Source organism: Rhagoletis pomonella, unplaced genomic scaffold, assembly GCF_013731165.1.
Source record: "Rhagoletis pomonella isolate Grant_MI unplaced genomic scaffold, Rhpom_1.0 Rhpom_scaffold_00037, whole genome shotgun sequence".
In the NCBI taxonomy this organism is placed as follows: Eukaryota; Metazoa; Arthropoda; class Insecta; order Diptera; family Tephritidae; genus Rhagoletis; species Rhagoletis pomonella.
In genome coordinates this window covers 43,867-64,601 of record NW_023458591.1, presented here as the reverse complement: position 1 = coordinate 64,601, position 20,735 = coordinate 43,867, and the positions used below count along the sequence as shown (strand labels likewise).

At 33.5% G+C, this 20,735-nt stretch overlaps 1 protein-coding gene across 1 annotated transcript in view; it reads left to right on the top strand.

Moving 5' to 3' along the window:
• LOC118749732 overlaps nucleotides 1-18,273 on the top strand; it is a 67,562-nt gene extending 49,289 nt beyond the window's left edge. The window contains exons 4-5 of the mRNA XM_036484510.1: nucleotides 17,239-17,642; nucleotides 17,706-18,273. Coding sequence (XP_036340403.1) covers nucleotides 17,239-17,642; nucleotides 17,706-17,915 — 614 coding nt within the window. The 3' untranslated portion in view covers nucleotides 17,916-18,273. The remainder of the gene's footprint in view (nucleotides 1-17,238; nucleotides 17,643-17,705) is intronic.
• The last annotated feature ends 2,462 nt before the right edge of the window (nucleotides 18,274-20,735 follow it).

Genomic DNA, 20,735 nt, shown 5'->3' with positions numbered 1-20,735 from the left:
TTCGAGTTCATGCTCGTCTTCGCATTATCTTCGTCTTCGGATTTGTGCATAAGTTGGCTAAGACTTCTGAAACAGCTGACAACTCTTCTAAATATAGTTAAGAAATAAAGAAACCTCGAGCGTCTGATATTTTGATACCTACATATGTAAATATTTCATCTGCCTGATGAATTAAGTTAAATTTGATTTTTTAAGTACGTGACAACGCTCCTAAAGTTCAGGAATAAAGACTTTTTAAACCCATTTCATTTGATACCCATATTTTTAATAATTGCTTTAACTTATTAAATAATTTGAGTTTACGTTTTTACCATGTGGCAACCCTAATTAATAATCTAAATAGTTAAACTAAGGATATCTCACCACCTTCGTTTCACGTAATATTTTAATATTTCATTTAACTCATGCATACTTTTTCTAAATTCTAATTTTAAAACAGGCGGCAACCATATTCAAAATATTTTCAAACCACAACTTTTTTCGCCTGACACCACATCAGGATATACATTTAAATTTTCTGCCTTCATTTAAGTCGAGCTTGCTTTTTGAAACAGGTGGCAACCCTCCTACATATGTGTAATTAAGAAATAAAGCCTTTTTCAAAACAATTTCGATCGATACTCATAGTGCAATAATTAATTTAACTTAAAAATAATTTGAATTAAATTTTTTTTCAGGTGGCAACTCTTTTTGATAAAATAAGCTATTGCACGTCTCATTTTGTAAAATCGAACCATGATTCAATTATTAAAGGTTTTGTAAGTAGCTATTTTCTAAAATTTGACACTCCCACCCACAGGGATGGTTTTTGGAAGCAGGAGAAAAAGGGGAAGAATTCAATCAAACTTCCTAAGTGGTAGCGAAATTCTACAAAAAGGCGTGGATAATGGTGCATCGTGGTATTTTTATACAAAAACGAATTTGATTTAATTACTTAATTTAAACCAGCTTATTTACATCGAAAATAACCCCTGATTGTTATTAAAAATAAATTTTGCTATGAATATACCAAAGTTGCGTACGTCAGACGGCGCATAACTCAAGAATGGATGGTCCCCTTATTGCTATTTTTTTATTGTTTGTCTGCCTTGTAAATTCTTTGCGGTACCATTTACATTAGATAGATATGAAGAATCTATTTGTTTGTGGAAAAATTATGGAATTTTGATTAAAAAACGCCAAATAAAAACATTTGGAGCTTACGTTTCTTTCGTGTTTATGGCTCGATTGCTTCGAATATGGTAATTCGAATTCTTTGATATTGCTTTTTTAGTGTTCTGGGGAGACTATGCCGCCGTCAGAATATTAAACATTGGCTTACACCAAGGTGTATTTAACAAGGTGATGTTGGGGCGACAGCTGAGTTTTTCGCCGCGGAGGGCATTACGTCAAAATGATGTGTTTGTTGTAACTCATACTAATGACAGTATGGATATCTTCATATAATTTGTTAGTGTAATTTTTTACTTATATACGGCTAACACCACCTTGTTAAATACGCCTTGGCTTACACAGTCGCGATTTGCGGTTCGTGCCGGACGACACGAAGAATAAAAAGGACACGCAGCTACTGAACGACTGAGACAGGGAACGTGATCTACATCGTCAAATGAGGACTGCCGTAAGTGTGCAATTATATCGCGCCATTAACCAAACCGAGCTGTCTTGTTTTACGATTGCCCCCATGGACGCGGTTTGCTACTATTATATTGCGTCAAAGTCTCTTCCGGAGACGCTGATTTTGATCACTAAAGGTCTCCAAAAGAATAGCAGACGCGCTTAACAACATGCAACGTTTGGTTACATGCCCCTCATACTGCCAGATTTGCCTGATTACACTTCGCTTCTGTTACTTTTCCATATTGCGTACTTTTAGGCCCCATGGCGTTAATTTAGAGAATTTTAGCGATGGAAATTTGGCGTAGCGATTGTCAGAATTCTACTGCAGTATTGTGTAGGTCAATACCTAAATATCTTCGTTGACTCATTTACCAGAACCTTTGCGAGGATTACTTTACAGAGCCTTGGCAGAATCAATAGGTCTCCATGAACATCGACAAATACATTTCGGCATTTAAGGGAATTTCGTCTCTTTAGCCTACATCAAATTTCGGTAGTCCACCCATTTAGTCTTGTTGTCGCCAACGAATGATGAACAAACATTTCTTCAAATTTAAAAAGTAAAAATTTCACAACTAAAAATTAAAAATGTTCTTAAAATCTGCAAAGAAATTTGGAAAAGAAATATCACTGTTTTTGTTTTTGGGAGTAGGGTGGGAGTCTCATTGATAAAATAAGAGCGAGAGAAAGTTTTTCTTACAAAACCTTTTATTATTGAATCATGAAATCGAACTAACATTACAGATCTGATGATATGACAAAAAATCTTTCGCGTATTATGTATACATATGTATATGAGTAGTCCACTTGCGAAGTGCTCTATGTATAATTTTTTTCGATTTTTAGTTTTTGGTGGTTAAGGTACCAGTATTTAAAGTAGTTTCGTGTCCACTAACAATACAGTGCAAAATCCTTATATATTCTGAAACAAAAAACATCAAATGTTAGCCACTTTAGCAAAAGTCGCTATAATACTTACTGTATGTATATATACACTTTCAAAAGTCGCTATAATACTTGTTGTACGTATTTATACAAGTTCAAAAGTCTCCATTTGCTGATGAACTTAGTGGTAGTTTCGGTGCCTAGTGGAAGACGTCGTTAAAAAGAAGTAGACCAATCTTCATGGAAGAGAGAACGAGAAAAGCAAAAAAAAAGTTAACTATGTAAAAGTTATGGTTTCAAAACTCACTATATTAATTTTTTATATATAAAATTCGCAAAAGCTACCATACTGCGATTTTGTTTTTTAATGTTACTAGTGTTCGCCCAGCGGTTGAAATTCAACCGCTAAAATTAAGGATAGTTTATGTGAGTTGAGTTGAGCTGAAATAAAATTTGTTTGAATGGGTTAAGTGGAGGGGAGTTTAGCTTAGTACTTAGCATAACATAACATAGAATAGCATTAGATTCAATAACATAACATATGTAGCATAACACATCACAATATAACATCGCACATTCTTCAGTTGTATTTCCTTTTTATCCCTATCACTTTCTTCCTCTCTATCTTTGTCTCTATCGCTTTTAATGTTTATGTTTATGTTTATTTTTACCTACACCTTCATGTTCATGTTCATATTCAAGTTCATGTTCATGTTCATTTTCATGTTCATGTTCATGTTCAGGTTCATATTCATCTTCATCTTCATCTTCATCTTCCTGTTTATCTTCATCTTCATATTCACCTTCGTCTTCATATTTATCTTTTCCTTTCTCCTGATCTATATCTTCATTCTTTTCTCCATTTACGTATTTACCCCCACCATTGTTATTAGGTTAGGTAGTTAAATTTTCCTTCCTCTTTTTCTTTATATTGTTTCTTTAGTGATATCATGTCATGTGTTGAAATTGGGTGTGGTGAGTTGCAGTGTGGTGGAATTGGGTGTGGGAGTTACGGTGTTATGAATTCAGGTGTGGTGGTCTTAAGAGGTGTGGTGAATTTAGTTGTGGTGAATTAAGGTGTGGTGAGAAAGTTAAGGTGTGGTGAGTTAAGATGTGGTGAGAAAGTTGGGGTGTGGTGAGTTAAGGTGTGGTGAATTAAGGTGTGGTGGATTTAGGTGTGGTGAATTTAGGTGTGGGGAGTGAAGTAGTGGTGGATTTAGGTTTGGGGAGTTAAGGTGTGGTGAATTAATGTGTAGCGAACTCAGGTGGAGTAAGTTTTTAAGCGGAGGTGAGATGAGTTGAGGTGAGTTAAGTTAAGTTAAGGGGTTAAGTTAAGATAAGTTATCTTTATCCTTATCTTCATATTCATCTTCATCTTCTTCCTCGTCTTGGTCTTCATCTTTATCCTTTCCTTTATCCTGATCTAAATATGTCCATTCTTTTCTTCATTTACATATTCACCCCCACCATTGTTATTAGGTTAGGTATTTAAATTTTCCTTCCTCTTTGTCTTTATATTTAGGTTTCTTTACTTTTATTTTAATTTCTGTATTTATCCCTTTCTTCTTCTTCATACTCAAAATTATCTTCATCCTTGTTTGAGGCTAATCTATTCATGTACATACATACATACATCTTATTCCTAAACTGCTGCTTAGCACGTTTCTTTAATTCACTATCAATATTAAAGCATACATTTAGGAGGCATTTCCGCCCCAACCATGTACATGTATGGCATTGGTATTGGTGTGACTTTTGAATTGATTTTTTCGCTCTATTTTAAACTAATTTGAAATTTTAAAAATTGCCTGCACATCAGCGTCAAAATACCTTTCTAATGATATATATAATTGTTTATACCTTAGAAGTACAGTTTAGCCGTAAAAGGGGTGTAAAGGAAACATGATTGCCTATTTATTTAATGTTATTAGGCTCTTATTTATCCAAATTTTCAGATAATAAAAAAAGATAAAATTTGGATTTTACTTGTTGTTGTAGACGTTTTTTTTTAATTTATGGCTTATTATTATAATATCACATAACGCTGTTTGCAAGTGGACTACTCATATATGGATGTACAATGTACATATCTATAATAGTTGCGCTCCCTAACTCGTAAGAAATTGCAAGAATTTACAGGAGTTTACCAGAAAGCGTTCCCGTACTCGGTTCGCTGGCTTCTTTTGCTTTTTGACACTTTTACAGGTTTTAACCCAGAAAAGTTGGGGAACTCAACTAATATGTATGTATACACATATGTATTAAAGGTCTGCATCGGAATTCAGTTTGCTTCACTGTGAAGTTTTTTTCAAATATGTAAACTATTCATATTCTATCAAAGAGGGCATGGAAGGAAGAGAATTGAAGGTATTGAGCGCTGTATACATAAAAAATTATGTTCCGAAATAAAGAGGAACATAAATCAGCAGTACCATGCTGTTAAACTTCCACAGAAAATATGTTCCTTCACAAGTATTTTTTGAGTATTTTTGGAAGTTTTCGTTTAATGCTACATAATGTTAATGTTAGAGCTGACTCTTATATTAAATAGCAAATATGGAGAAACAATGTAGGGCGCTCCGAATATTTAGCCAACAGCATACATATTTTATAAAGAAGCATCTTATACAAAGAACCAATTTTTATTTGTACAATACGATAATTTCATTTATCAATACCAGGCGCACATACATATGAAGTAGCAAGCTTTAGAAGTTTTGAATTCGTTTGTAGAAGCCTTTGGAAATTCATAAAGTAGAATTATGGAAATTTAAAAATTTATACAAACAATTTTCTGCTTAGAAATAGAAAACTTGTTACTTCACATGTATGAGCGCCTGGTATTGGGAAATGAAAATATCAATTTGACAATAAAAACTGCTCACAAAGACAGGTGGCGGGAAAATGGACACAAATTTTTTGTTATTTAAAAAATTTACATAATATGTATGTAAATTAATCATGCATATGTATGAAAGATTCGAACTTTTTTGCAAATATTGAAGCGTCCAGCGAGAAATGTAAAACAATATTTTAAGTATATATTGGAATAAAAAGAAAATATATGTCTTTTCTTAACATTATGTTAAATGCTAACATTTTAAAAGATAAAACTTCAGTAAGTTTTCAAATACTACTGAATGCAATCAACATACTCAAGTACTCTGGAAAAGCGGAACAGTGTTTTATGTAGCAGAGCGCTGTTGAGTAACATTGCTCAGTTCCTCAAATTTGTGATGTTCTATTTTTTTGTTCCTATATTTTTAAGTACTCTGAAATAGGAACATATTTATTCATGTACACATGTGTAGAGTATTTCTGCTGGTATATTTGCAGTGCTTTAATATGTATGTAGGTACATGGGTACAAAATATGCTGCGATCCGCTTATACATATTTCTCTCACTTGCGCAATCTGTTTTTGGTATCCTTTTGACTCTGCCAGCACATAACTGTTTTTACACATGCACGTGTTTGCAAATTGATGCCGAAGTGATTTTGTATTGAAAAGCATTTATGCCCATATATTTGAATAAAATAAACATACTTAGAAGATATCAACCAATACTTCCCATATACCAAACGAAAGGAAAATACCTGAATTTTTGATTAAAGATAACAGAAACAAAATCATTCGAGCCGTTTTCGAGCATTTTGGTAGTAAAACAATTGTTTGCCTTTAAATGCTCGATATTTGTTAATTTATACAAAAATTTTACACGATAATATTTCTACTGCTCCAAAGAACCTATATCCCGAAAATGAAAGTTATATCTGCCAACCATAAGTTGCTAGAGCACTTTAATGGCTCAAAATTTACCCCAAAATAAGCCAATATTTACCGTTGTTTCTACGACAGACACCTAATCGGTTACTTACATAAATGTATCTGTCGATAGGTTTGGAATTTTTTCTTTGAAACGGCACACTTTTCTTTGAAATCGCTTCACTAGTTCTCGTGGAATAAGCGTTTTCGTGAAGCTCTAAAAATTACAACTACAACATTTGGGCATAGCCTCCATATCGAAACGTAGACGTATTCTACGTCAAAAGACAAAAAAAGAAAAACTGTATAGGGTTGGTCGAATGAATGTCCGTCCTAGCCAACAGTTCCGAGTCTATTCGATTTTTGAGTATGAGGCCTTATGTGGGACAAAAGGGAGAGTATAAGGGAATCAAAATGGAGAAAATTAGCCTATGGTTACAGAAGATATGGAATATATAAACTGACGAAGACCTGCGTGCCAAATGAACTTTTCTCTCAAAGTTTACAGTGCTGGAAAATGTAAATACGGGTTAAAATTTAAAAACTAATTAATACAACTAAAGTAAAATCTGTGGAAAATTAACAATAAAATACCTTTTTCGTTAAATCTATAAAGGACCCTTTTATATCTCAAAAAAACTTGGGTAACAGTTATTCGTCGTCAAGCTGTATATGACTCGGGTTTTTGAGGTCGCTAATTTTGAATCTGATGTCTGATTTTTGAAATTTATAATGGTGGATTCAATATGACGATCAAATTTTATAACTTTTTTTCTTTTCATCAAAAACTTAAAATACATAAAAGAGGGGTTTTCGAGGTCGCTGATTTCAAATCTGATGTCAGATTTTTTAAATTCAAAGTGGCGGATCCAATGTGTCGTTGTCCGAATCCGGAGGAAAAAATTTTAGTTTAAAATAGCAGACGCCATTTTGGCTATATATTAGCCATTCTTTTTTAAGTCGGACGGATTTCGTAAAAAAAATTGTGTCATGTCTCCGATTCGCTTCAAATTTTTTTGTGGGTTCTATAGATGAAATAAACTAACACGTGTTCGAGGATTTTTTTATATCTTTTTTCTTCGAAGATATGATCTGTCAAAGTTTGCATTTTTTCGTGTTTCTGACTAATCACGTACAACTTCAATTCGTTATATCTCGGGTTCTGCTCATCGTAGAGACTTCATCTTAACGTCGTTTTAAAGCTAAGGAAACGGGCTTATCATTCCTCCATAAAGGTGGTCAAGATTGTCCTAAAACTAACTTAGCTATTAACAGTTTAACTTTTTGAAGTTGATTTGCATTGTGAAGACCAGTACATTAGGGGTTTAAAATTATACCATCGTAATCCTTGTTTAATTCTCTATAAAAAATAGGCGTTCTCAAGAACTATTTTTAAAATAGTTTTCTTTATGATGAGATGGTTTATTTTGTGAGAATCAACAATTTTTTGTAACTTGTTTTCGAAAACTTATGTTGAGATATATTTAATAAGGTCTTAAGCATCGCGTTTTTGCAAAAGGTAAAATTTTCTTGCGCATTCCGATAGAATACCTAGATGCAAGATGTTTCTTTAAAAATAAAATAAATGAAATGGGCGTGGAAATTGCCGGACTAAAGTTAGCGAAACGCAGATTTGATTTCGAATTTCTACAGAATATCGCTTCGTTAACAATATTTGTTCCACAACTTTTTGCCAATCGAAAGTGTGACACCAAATTTGGTGTCCGATATGAAAAGAATGTCTCATATAGGTGCTTCAAATAAAAACTTTTTCGTTTGAATATAAGTATCACGAGTGTTTGTATTTTAATTTATTTGTACAAATTTTACTTACTTATTTGAAAGAGCACTAGCACAACAAGTATATCTATATATTAATACGCTAACATAAATTTTGTCTCCGTTCGTTTGGCGATTCTACAGAACCGATTTCAAAATTGAAAATTACGGCCAAAACCGTCGTTTAAACATTTTCGAATTGTGTATACATGTTGCTGCAACATGTTCAATTTGACATGTTTCGCCTGTTGTTTCACTACACATTTGAAATTAAGCTTTGAAATATGAAGACGAAGAAATAAATGATAACGATGAAGTAAAAAAAAAGAAGCCAGAAGTGAAGATAAAGACGAAAATGGAGACAATGACAGATACATAAGAATAAGGGTAACTGAAGGGGTAAGAACATTTCTTGAATTTATGAAGTGAAACTTTAGCGGCAGTTCGTTGGTTGGGAGTAAATTGTCAAATTCAAGGGGAATAATGCGCATGGAAATGGTTCTCAGCGGTTTAGCGGTTTGAGAATAAAAACAAAAACAAAGATGCCTAGAGGTGCATGGCAAAAACGAAGATCAAAGTAAATTTAAACACTTTAAGGTAAAGGTGAAGAGGAATATGCAAAAATAAAGAATAAATATGAAGAAAAGGATGAGGATGAAGATCGATATTGGTATTGATATAAAACTCGATATTCTTATCGATATAATAATCGATATTGCTATCGATAAAATAATCGATATTGTTATCGATACTGTTATTAATTAAATAACCGCTATTGTAATCGATATAATAATGAATATAATAATCGGTATAGTTATCGATACAATAATGGATATTGTTATCGGTATAATAATCGATTAAATAATTGATTTTGTTATCGATTTAGTCATTTATATTGTTAACGATATGTACAATAATCGATACTGATGATTGTTATATTTATCGCTGAATTAATCTATTTTAGAATCGTTGTATTTTTCTATATGTGTATGGATATTGTTATCGGTATTTTTATCAACACAGTTATCAACAGGGTTGTCGATACACTAATCGGAACATGGAATGTGATCACATTACATGACATCACATCACATTTTATCACATGATATGAAGAGACATCACATGATATTGCATCACATAATATGATATCACATCACACGATATCACGTGAAATGACATTATATGATATGACATCACATTATATGGCATGACATCACATGACTTGACATCACATGATATGACATCGTATGACATCACATGGAATTACATGACGTGGCATCACATGATATGACATCATATGGTATGACATTATATGACATGACATCAGAGGATATGACAACACATGACATGACATCCTATCACATCACATAAAATCACGTCACATCTTATCACGTCATCGCACCTCATCTCATCTACGTGAATAGAAAAAGAAAAGGATATAAGCAAAGATGTGAAAGATAAAAACAAAGATGAAGACCAAGGTAAAGTTACCGATTTCAAAGCCAGAAACACCGTTGGAAAGTAATTTTCTCTAGATGAGGACAGTTTTTGTAGTTTCGATGATAAGATAAATATGAAGATGAAGAAACAAGTGATAACGATGAAGACAAAAAAGGCAAAAGTGAAGATAAAGGCGAAAATTGAGATAAAGGCGAAAATGGAGACAATGAGAAATACATAAGAATTAGTTTAACAGAGCTGAAATTTTCCGATAGGAATCGAAATAAAATCAGCCATAAAGGTTACTGAAATTTATCGAATCATCGAACTTTATAATTATCAAAATTTATTCGAGTTAACGAATTTCGTTGAGTTATCGAATTTTAGTGTTCTTGAAATTCATTGAACTTTCGATATGTATCAAATCATTGAAATTTATCGATAAACTTGAATGTATCAGGTCAATTCCAAGTCCTGCCGAAGTCCTCGAAAGACCTTCTCAGATAAAAAAAAAATTTAGTTACGTTTTAGCAGAAGATTTTCCGGTTAGTTAATTTGTACCGTATAAGTTTTGCTGCGTGTTAAGTTAGAAATCCTCTCCAAGGCTTCTAAAACTAGAAAAACTGTCGAATTTCGACAGTAACTGGCACTCTTGTTACTTATAATTAGGCTAATTATAAAGTTAAAAAAAAACGAACGTTACATACCCGGCGCAATTATTAAATATAGCTTTTTTCACCTTTCCGAAAACTACCACTACGTGGTGAGCAGGGGTGGCTTTATTCCTATTTCAAACATCTTCCATAAACTTATATAGTTATATATGGGGCACCCACTTTCCAAAATTCTATAATAATGTTACTTCTTTTCAAGGGATTGTTGTTTGTATCAATTTTGAGTAAATTAGCGTCCTTAAATTCCGAAATATCGAAGTTTCAAGTATTTCTGAAATTCACCGTTATATGAAAAGTGGGCGTAATTTTAGTCCGATATCAATAATTTTCAATGTTTTGCTTTTAAGTGGCAAGTACAAAAATCATTCCGAGTTTGGTAGAAATTGATCGGTCATAGAAGGCGGTGCCACGCCCATTTTCCAAAATTTTATCTTAAACGTATTTTTGCTAAAGAATTATTGCAAACATCAATTTTGAATAAATTAGCTATAATATTTACTGATTTATCGAAGATTTCGTATTTCTCTAAATAACCGTTACATGGAATGAGGGCGTGGTTATTGTCCGATTTTAAAGATTTTCAGCTGTTTGGTATGTGGTACCAAGCTTAACAACCGTGCCAAGTTTGAGAGAAATTAGTCGAGCGGTTACCGAGATATGCACATGTAATTATACATGTAAAAATTTCTAATATTCCTATTTTACGCCTAAACATTGCAAATATCAATTTTCAGTGAAAAATCTTCAGTAGTTATTAAAATATTGCAATTTTCATATTTCTGAAAATTACCGTTATATAGGAAGTGGGCGTGGTTACGGTCCGATTTCGCCCATTTTCACTACCAACCTACCTTGGGTAAAGGGCATTCTATATACCACGGGTAGGCAAGGCCGAGGCCGATAAGAGCCACATGTAAATTCTAAATGCTACAAAGAGCCACAAAAAAACGACAAAAATTTTATTTTTAAAACATTAATTTATTATTAATTTTATTATTATTCTAATGTACGTCAGATAGATCTTACAGAAAATTCAAAAGATCCCTTTGGCCAAATTTTCAAAATCTTGTTTTACATTAGTTAAAGCCGTTCGTAACAGTTCTGTTAAATGTTGGTTTGTCAATTGGTACGTTTGTTTAAATCTCCAGTAAAATATGTCCAACAGCAAAATTCCGGCGAAATGTCATCTGTTCTCTCACAAGAGAAAAATATCCGAAACAGTACACGAACAGAAAATTTTCAGAAACTTGCAAGTTTGACGAACACCTGATAGAAATTTTATTTACATTCAAAAGTATAAAATTGAAAACGCAAGAAAATAGATCCCAAAGTCTTATCATGACACAGTTCACTGACGTAAACGAATAATTACTTACTTACAATTTTAATTAGTTGCATTTTACTATTTTTTACATCCAAACTCAAATTCAATTTAGGGATTTGCGTAAATTCCAACCAGCTGTTTTTGATAATGGTGTTCTTACACGATATGTATTTGCATATGTACATGCCACTTTTTACATATTGAAATATCAACATATCGTATAAAGGCAAATTAGATTTGTCTCTGTACAAAGAAGATGCACGTACATACTACAAATACAAATACAAGTACAAATAGAAATGTTTATATTTCATCTGACACACAGATAGAATCATCTGAGTTTAGTTTATTTCGTTTTCAAAGAACGTATTTTTAAATAGTTAAATATAGACTTTGAATTTGACAGACATACGCAAATACATATGTATTGAAAAACTCACATTTACAGATGCAAATACATGTCGTGTAAGAACACCTTAAGCTGTTTTCTTGTTGGCAAATTGCAATTGGCGAAAATTTTTCCAGCAGAAACTAGCAGCTTTCCCTCAAAATGAAATGTCATTTTGCTCGCTCAATTTCCCTTACTTTGCAAGTTTTTTGCGTACGCGAACACAAAAAGCTGATCGTTTTTATAACTTTCAATAATTATCAGGTACGGGAATGCAACTAATTGTGAACGGTACTTTTTACTTTACGAATTTCATTGGGCCTCCGCACACTGGACTACAGCCACTCAGTTATACGCCAAAAATTGAAAATATACGGACGCGCCTTTTTTCAGTAGCGGATATTTTAAATCTGGTACTTATTGCCGGAATCCAAGCAACAGCAAAGCTTTATGTGGAATTTCCAGTGCCTTATCTTCTTTTAAATCCAAAAACTCCAACTCGTCTTCGCTTTTCTTAAAAAGGAGTATTTCGGATATTGTAAATTCATCCTCATTTATGATACATAACAAAGGGATTATGAAGTACGCAAACGTACATTTAAATAATTTCAAATCGGCAAATCTTATTCAAAATCTGCTTTTAAAACATGTGCAACATTTTTTCTACACTCAGAAAAAGGTTTAGTTATAATTACCAAGATTTGGATATAGTGACCCAAGTGGCATAGTTGGATTTGGCGAAATAAATATCTAGTTTGCGAAACTCTGCACTTTACTTGAGACTTCTAGTTGGGACAAATGTATATTTGTTAATAATTACAAAACGACTTCCTTGAGTGGACAATATTGTTAGTTGAATAAAATCATTGTTGGTTGATACAAGTTTTCAATTAATTTTGTGAACTTGCTGTAGACGTGAATCAGCTAACCGTTTATTATTGGAAAAAAGGTTTCAGTTTGACACAAATAAAAATTTACTCGATGGTTGTTGTGTTTACTTTCTTCTTTTATTTGCATATATTAAGCATAAAAAACATACATATTTACATAAATAGTTACTATTGTAAATAATACATATGTATATGGTGGTAAGAATTTCCTAAAAAGAAACGATGAAACAGCAACAGTCGTGCGAAAACCCAGATCAATATCTGCTGGAAATGCTGGTTTAAGTATACTGCTTTGCTTTTTCCGTGGCTAAATAGATATTTTCAAATAATATTCACATGAATTATATATCCACTGAGAAACCCCGGTTGGCATCAAAATTTATATTTTTAAATAACTATGCGCACACCGAAACAACTCGCGGCGATGGCAAAACTGAAACAAACAAGTCTGGGCATATCATATCACACACTTTTCTTTCCCTACCTAGCGCAGGGATCGACATGCCATAGCTCACTGAGCGCTCTATGACCACACGCGTGTTTCACCCATATACGAACAGTGGTAGCGGAGCAATGAGTTCCACGCATACAGTCTCATTCATTGAATCGTTTTTATACAATGGTCGGCATACTAGCGCATTCAAACGATTCAATAAGTGGGACTGTGTGCATTGCTTAGCTGGCGCTCTTCGTATGTGAAACATACATGCGCTCAGAGAGCGCTGAGCATTATTTAGGGGTAGCTCACAAGCCTGAATATGTTCCGCTCTCAAACCAAATCGTGTTTGCCTCAACTAAGATTTGGTAATTATGACTAAACCAAGTGTTGAAAGAAAGCTTATATGTATTAGCAGAGCTTAATGACATCCTTTTATGAACCATACGTTAAGTTGAATAGAATTTGTAGAAATATGCTTCAAAAAAATATTTATTAATATTTACCAAACCCTTCAACTAAATTAACGATTTGGCACAACCTAGACGAATATTAGAAGCTTTAATATATTTAGTTATAATTACCAACCCATGGTAATAGTTCCCAATCCTTAGTCACAGTTCCCAAATATTGTCAAAATTCGGGAACTAAATATCTTTAGTTGTCGAAACTAATCCTTTTTCTCAGCATTCTCAGAGCATTTTGCTTTTACAGATTTTCATTCCTTTCGTATTGTCAAGCGGGGTAAAAATAACATTTAAATAAACCCTCCAAATTACAACTTTATTTAAATGTTTTTGGTAAGAAATAAAAATGGAGAAGCCAACGCCAACTAAAATGATGCTATCGCCACTAGATTTTCTGGGAGCGCTAAAGTTCCGCCACAAGAAGGAGCATCGGATACCGGCGAATCTTTTACAGAATATTTGACTCGTATGTTCGACAAGAGGTTAAGGGCTTTGATGGATTTTTCAATTAAAATACAGTTCATTCCCTAATAACTATAAAACTACACTGAGAAAAAGAATTAGTTTCCCGAATTTTGACAATATTTGGGAACTGTTACCAAGGATTGGGAACTATTACCATGGGTTGGTTATTATGACTAAATATATTAAAGCTTTTAATATTCGTCTAGCTTGTACCAATTCGTTAATTTAGTTGAAGGGTTTGGTAAATACTAATAAATATTTTTTTGAAGCATATTTCTACAAATTCCATTCAACTTAACGTATGGTTCATAAAAGGATGTCATTAAGCTCTGCTAATACAGATAAGCTTTCTTACAACACATGGTTTAGTCAGAGTTACCAAATCTTAGTTGAGGAAGCCACGATTTGGTTTGAGAGCGGAACATATTCATGCTTGTGAGCCACGCCTCAAGAATGCTGAGCGCACATGTGTGTTTCACATACGAAGAGCGCCAGCTGAGTAATGCACACAGTCCCACTTATTGAATCGTTTGAATGTCTAGTATGCCGACCATTGCATAAAAACGATTCAATCAATGAGACTGTGCGTGGAAATCATTGCTCCGCTACCGCTGTTCGTATATGGGTGTAACACGCGTGTGGTCACAGAGCGCTCAGTGAGCTATTTAAAAATATAAATTTTGATGCCAACCGGGGTTTCTCAGTGGATATATAACTCATGTGAATTATAATTTGAAAGTATCTATTTAGCCAAGGAAAAAGCAAAGCAGTATACTTAAACCAGCATTTCCAGCAGATATTGATCTGGGTTTTCGCACGACTGTTGCTGTTTCATCGTTTCTTTTTAGGAAATTCTTACCACCATATACATATGTATTATTTACAATAGTAACTATTTATGTAAATATGTATGTTTTTTATGCTTAATATATGCAAATAAAAGAAAGTAAACACAACAACCATCGAGTAAATTTTTATTTGTGTCAAGCTGAAACTTTTTATCCCATAATAAACGGTTAGCTGATTCAAGTCTACAGCAAGTTCACAAAATTAATTGAAAACTTGTATCAACCAAAGCATTGTTTATATTTGCTCAAAAATGATTTTATTTAACTAACAATATTGTCCACTCAAGGTAGTCCTTTTGTAATTATTATCAAATATACATTTGTCCCAACTAGAAGTCTCAAGTAAATTGCAGACTTTCGTGAACTAGATATTTATTTCGCCATATCCAACTTTGCCACTTGGTCACTATAACCAAATCTTGGTAAACATAACTGAACCTTTTTCTAAGTGTATACATATGTATTATTTACACTAGTAACTATTTATGTAAATATGTATGTATTTTTATGCTTAATATATACAAATAAAAGAAGAAAGTAAACACAACAACCACCGAGTAAATTTTTATTTGTGCCGAACTGAAATTTTTTCCAATAATAAACAATTAGCTGATTCAGGCCACAATAAGTTCACAAAATTATTTGAAGACTTGTATGAACCAAAGCACTGTTAATATTTGCTCAACAATGATTTGATTCAACCAACAATATTGTCCAGGCAAGATAGTCGTTTTGCAATCATTAACAAATATACTTTTGTCCCAACTAAAAGTCTGAAGTAAATTGCAGACTTTCGCGCACTAGATATTTATTTCGCCATATCCAACTATGCTACTTGGTCACTATAACCAAATCTTGGCAATTATACCTTTTCTGGGTGTAGTGAAAAGCTTTTCCACCATTTTTTTGTGTATCGTTGGACATTTTGGCATTTCTGAATCGTGTAGAATTTAGACATTTGCTGAATACTTAAGCACTTTAGTGTAATATTTAGCATTTATAAAATACCTATTTTTTTGTGTAGTGAAAACAGAGGCATAATTGGGATACCCATGGCAACCTGCAAATTAGAACTTAGAAATAACATTATCAAAGAGGCCAACAGATCATGGCTAGAAGAGGGCGCTTGTAGAACAACCAAGCTACCATGGCCATAAATAGATAAGAAAAGGACGAAAATTTTGCTCAACTTCTAAAGAGAGGATATTGCGATGGTCATGGTACACTCAGAAAAAGCTTTAGTTATAATTACCAGAATTGGTTATAGTGACCAAGGGGCATAGTTGGTAAGGTAGACAATATTGTTAGTTGAATAAAATCATTGTTGAGCAAATATAAACAATGCTTTGGTTTTTAATTAATTTTGTGAACTTGCTGTAGACTTGAATCAGCTAACCGTTTATTATTGACACAAATAAAAATTTACTCGGTGGTTGTTGTGTTTACTTTCTTCTTTTATTTGTATATATTAAGCATAAAAAATACATATGTACATATATACATAAATAGTTACTAGTGCAAATTATACTTATTTATATGGCGGTAAGAATTTCCTAAAAAGAAACGATGAATCAGGAACAGTCGTGCGAAAACCCCGGTCAATATCTGCTGGAAGTGCTGGCTTTGCTTACTGCTTGGCTATTTCCTTGGCTAAATACACTTTCAAATTATAATTCATGTGAATTATATATCCACTGAGAAACCCCTTTTGGCATCAAACTTTATATTTTTAAACAACTATGCGCACACCGAAACAACTCGCGGCAATGGCAAAACTGAAACTGAGACAAACAAGTCTGGGCATGCCATAGCACACACTTTTCTTTCTCTACCTAGCGCAGTGATCGACATGCCATAGCTTACTGAGTCCTGTGACCACACGCGTCAAAACTCGGGAACTAAATATCTTTAGTTGTCGAAACTAATTCTTTTTCTCAGTGTAGTTTTATAGTTATTAGGGAATGAACTGTATTTTAATTGAAAAATCTTAAATAATGGTACGGTCTTGCTTTTAAACTACACTACTACTTCATTAAATGTTCACTTTTTATTCAAGTATTTACATATCTATGTAAGTTAACAAAATATGTAACTACATCAATTATTATGTTGGCTTAAGTACCCGCATTTTTTTAACTAGCCAACCCGCCTAAGTACCTCAAAAAGCTGACATTTTTCGTGAGCTACTTATGTATTTATAAAATGGGTTTACAGCTTTTCATTTTTTATTCTAATAATGTAATTGTTCTCTTTACAGATTCTTCAATATATGGTTATGATATATTCGGAGGAGCACCGAATTTTATATGTGATATGAGCAGAGCTCTTAGAAAAAGTTCAGTATCTAATTCGATAACGAACAAAAAACAATTAAATTCGTATGTAGAGGCGGGCAATAATTGTAAGACTATGATGGAAAATTGTGCAGTCGTGCTTGACAATATTGGCCGATTTAACTCTGTTCGATTGTATAATGACAACAAGCCGGAAATTTTGGTAGAAAATTCGGACAGCGAAGGGGAAATATTCGAATTTGAGGAGGCAGATATTTTGCTACCACCCTTATATTTACTCAAAGACGAAGGCACTGACAAATGGGTTCTGTTGAGTGATTTGTGCAACTTGCTCAAAGTAAAATCTAAAGATACTCTTTTGAATAAGGTGAGTGGCATAAATTTACTAATTAATTCGTGTACTTGATACCAACGGAATACTTCTTTGTAGATATATCCACCTTCTTCATCAGCGTCTTCCGCACACAAAAGTCTGATGAGGGAACTTAAGCTGTCAGATTTTTTGGAGAGAGCAACGTGTTTGCAACTTCTATGCGCTGGGGAAAAAATAAATATATGCGCTTCAAAGGTTGTTTTGATTAAATACAACGATAGCGTTCGAAATTTATTAGGTGTAAAAACAATATTGATGAAGTTTTAAAAAAAAGTAAAATAAATTATGTGTAAAGAACGTGATACTAAGGTGCTATACGAAAAAGATTTTGAATGAAGTGTAGATAACCTGCATATTTAAGTAAATATGTTTTAATATAAAATGAGAATAATCAAAGGAAATATTATTAAAAAGATTGTAAAAAATGTGAGGGAAGCAAAGGAAGAGCATATAATTGTAAATGTATTTGTAAGTAGTAAGATACGAAAAATTATGTTTATGACCCACAATTAATTATAAAAGTGCATAATATTTTCATAATATAAAGAGATGCCGTTTTAATACAAAGTGTACGCTAATTTTTAATATTAAAAATAACAGTTTGATTTCAAATACAAATTCATAATTGGAAGTGTTTGTCTTAATTTACTCTCACGTATATAACCATTCGCCATACAGGTATTAGTTCTGTTCGCTATGCAAAAAACTTGTTCAAGCATGTACCAATTGTTACCAAATCGAGTTCGTTTGGTCCAAAAACTTGAAAAACTGGCAAGGAGAGAGCACAATTTTGGCACTTCATTTGGAGGGGAGGTACAAATACGTGGTGCGAAAATTTTTGCCAGCAAAAATTTGCAAGCGGGTTTGCGGCACACGGTAGCATTTTTGTTAACAATAATTTGAATAAACAAGCACGGGGCTGAAAAAGCTGTTCACGCAATCGGAACGCAGTCGACACCACTGTCGATATAGGAAATCCGACAGTGACTACCACAAATAAATTGAAGCGTATGCTGAAGACAATCTGAATAAGAAGAAATATACGTATAGGTCCTGGTTTGCTTTCCACTTGAAATAATTAAAAATATATATATTATGTTCGAAATACAACCGTGGACGCTAGCTGGCAGTGAAGCTTGCAAATTTCTGTTCCCGCTAAACTGGGTAAGTTTCTCTCTGTGGGAGAGTAAAAGCATAAACAGACGGCAGCGTTGATCCGGATCAACTCGTTAATTCGGAATTATCTCGAGAATTAACTGCAGTTGATCCGAATTAAGTCCTAGAGATAATTCCCAAACTTAACTCGGCTCAAGGGAATTTTCGATGGCAACACTGACCAAAACTCAGAGAGCGTAGAATACAGGGAAAATGCAAAATTAGACTGCATCATTCAATGATCAATAGGTAAAAAACAGCATCAAAAATCTCATTCTTACGATTCCGTTGACAAGATTTTTAAATATTTGTATGCAAATTTTTTAAGCTTAATCTGTTTTGTCATCTGAGGGGACTGTTTTCAAGAAGTTCTTTAAGAAACTACTTTTATTCATAAAATCTCCATTTTTGGAGGTATTTCCAAATCGGTCCAGCTCACTTAAATCCTAATATTTTTACGAAATATTTTGGTGGACGTCTTAAAATATAATAGATTTTGTAATCCTGGCGGAAAAACCGCAACTTTTTTTGGTGATGCAGTTTAATGGACATATACCTTTTCGTCGGTAATACAGTCACTAATACTAATTCAAATAGGAATCCAATTTAAAATGAATAAGAACTTATTTCGGTGACTGCATTACCGACGACAGGGTGGATGTCTATGCTAGTTTTGCAGTTTCTTTGTGTTCTACGCTAACTGAGCAAATAAAGCGACGGGTTCCTTCATCCGTGGTAGCCGAGTGGTGAGAGCTGCGTACTACAAGCCTGTAGGTCCCAGGTCGATCCTCGGTTGGAGCGATTGCCAAACAAATTTTGTTTTTATTATTTCTTTTATTTTTCTAAATTTTATTTGATTTATATATTTAATTGTTTTTTATTTTATTTTTGTTTGTTTTATTTTATTTCACATTTTTTATTTATTTAAATTTTTAGAATTTAATTTTACTAAAAAAGTCAAAAACAACTAACTAAAACGAACTTAAAAAAAATATAGTCATAATTGAACCAACAAAAAAAATTAAATGAATATTCTACTGGCCGTGGGATTCGAACTTACGACCTCGCGGTTCGTTAGTCTGCATTACTGCCGTCTGTCAAGGCAAAATTTTGATCAGATCAATTGCGGCGTTAATCCGGATCAACGTTTTCGTCTGTCTATGCTTTAAGATACCTTATTCTCTGAATTTTGTTGCTGGCTAATTTTTATTGTCTTCTCCAAACGAACACAACTATTGCTAAACTTCAGCGTGGTTAAAATTTCTCCCGGGTTTACTTTGTAAAAGTTCTGTTAAGTAGCTGTTAGGCGTGGCAAGTGCAAGTCCCTTGCACAAGTCTGTCAAACTCAAGAGTTTTTATTTCCGAAAATCAAACTTTCCGACACTACTTTTTGTCTATTTACACAGTGAATGTAAACGATTCCACTTTCACCTGTCTGGTAAAGACATTTGTATGCTCATAACAATATTACTGACCTGAAAGATTTGTAAAAAATGCTAAAATGCGCACAAAACAACCACAAAATGTCTAATGCTTATATATCTAAATTGTTCATATCAGGAGAATACATTAATTGCAAGTATTTTATTGAATTTGCAGCATTTTTAAAATCTTATACAAATTCGGCGAAAATCGCGTTACCCGACCAAGGGCTGTTGTTTCGACGATCTAACCCCGTTTAGGTCGGTGAAATATCTCAGAAGTTGTTCGTCCATAGGGCTACATCTACTACGTAGTCTTCTGCTCAGGGCTGACATCAAATCAAACCCTGGGCCAGAAACTTACACCTGCTGTGTATGCCAAAGACGTCTACACCACAACTCCACCTCAGTCAAGTGCAATGCTTGCAACGGGTGGAGTCATCTCAGAGTCTGCTCAGGCCTACGGACTCATCGGCGGTGGACCACATCATTTGTGGCCCCCTGCTGCTCA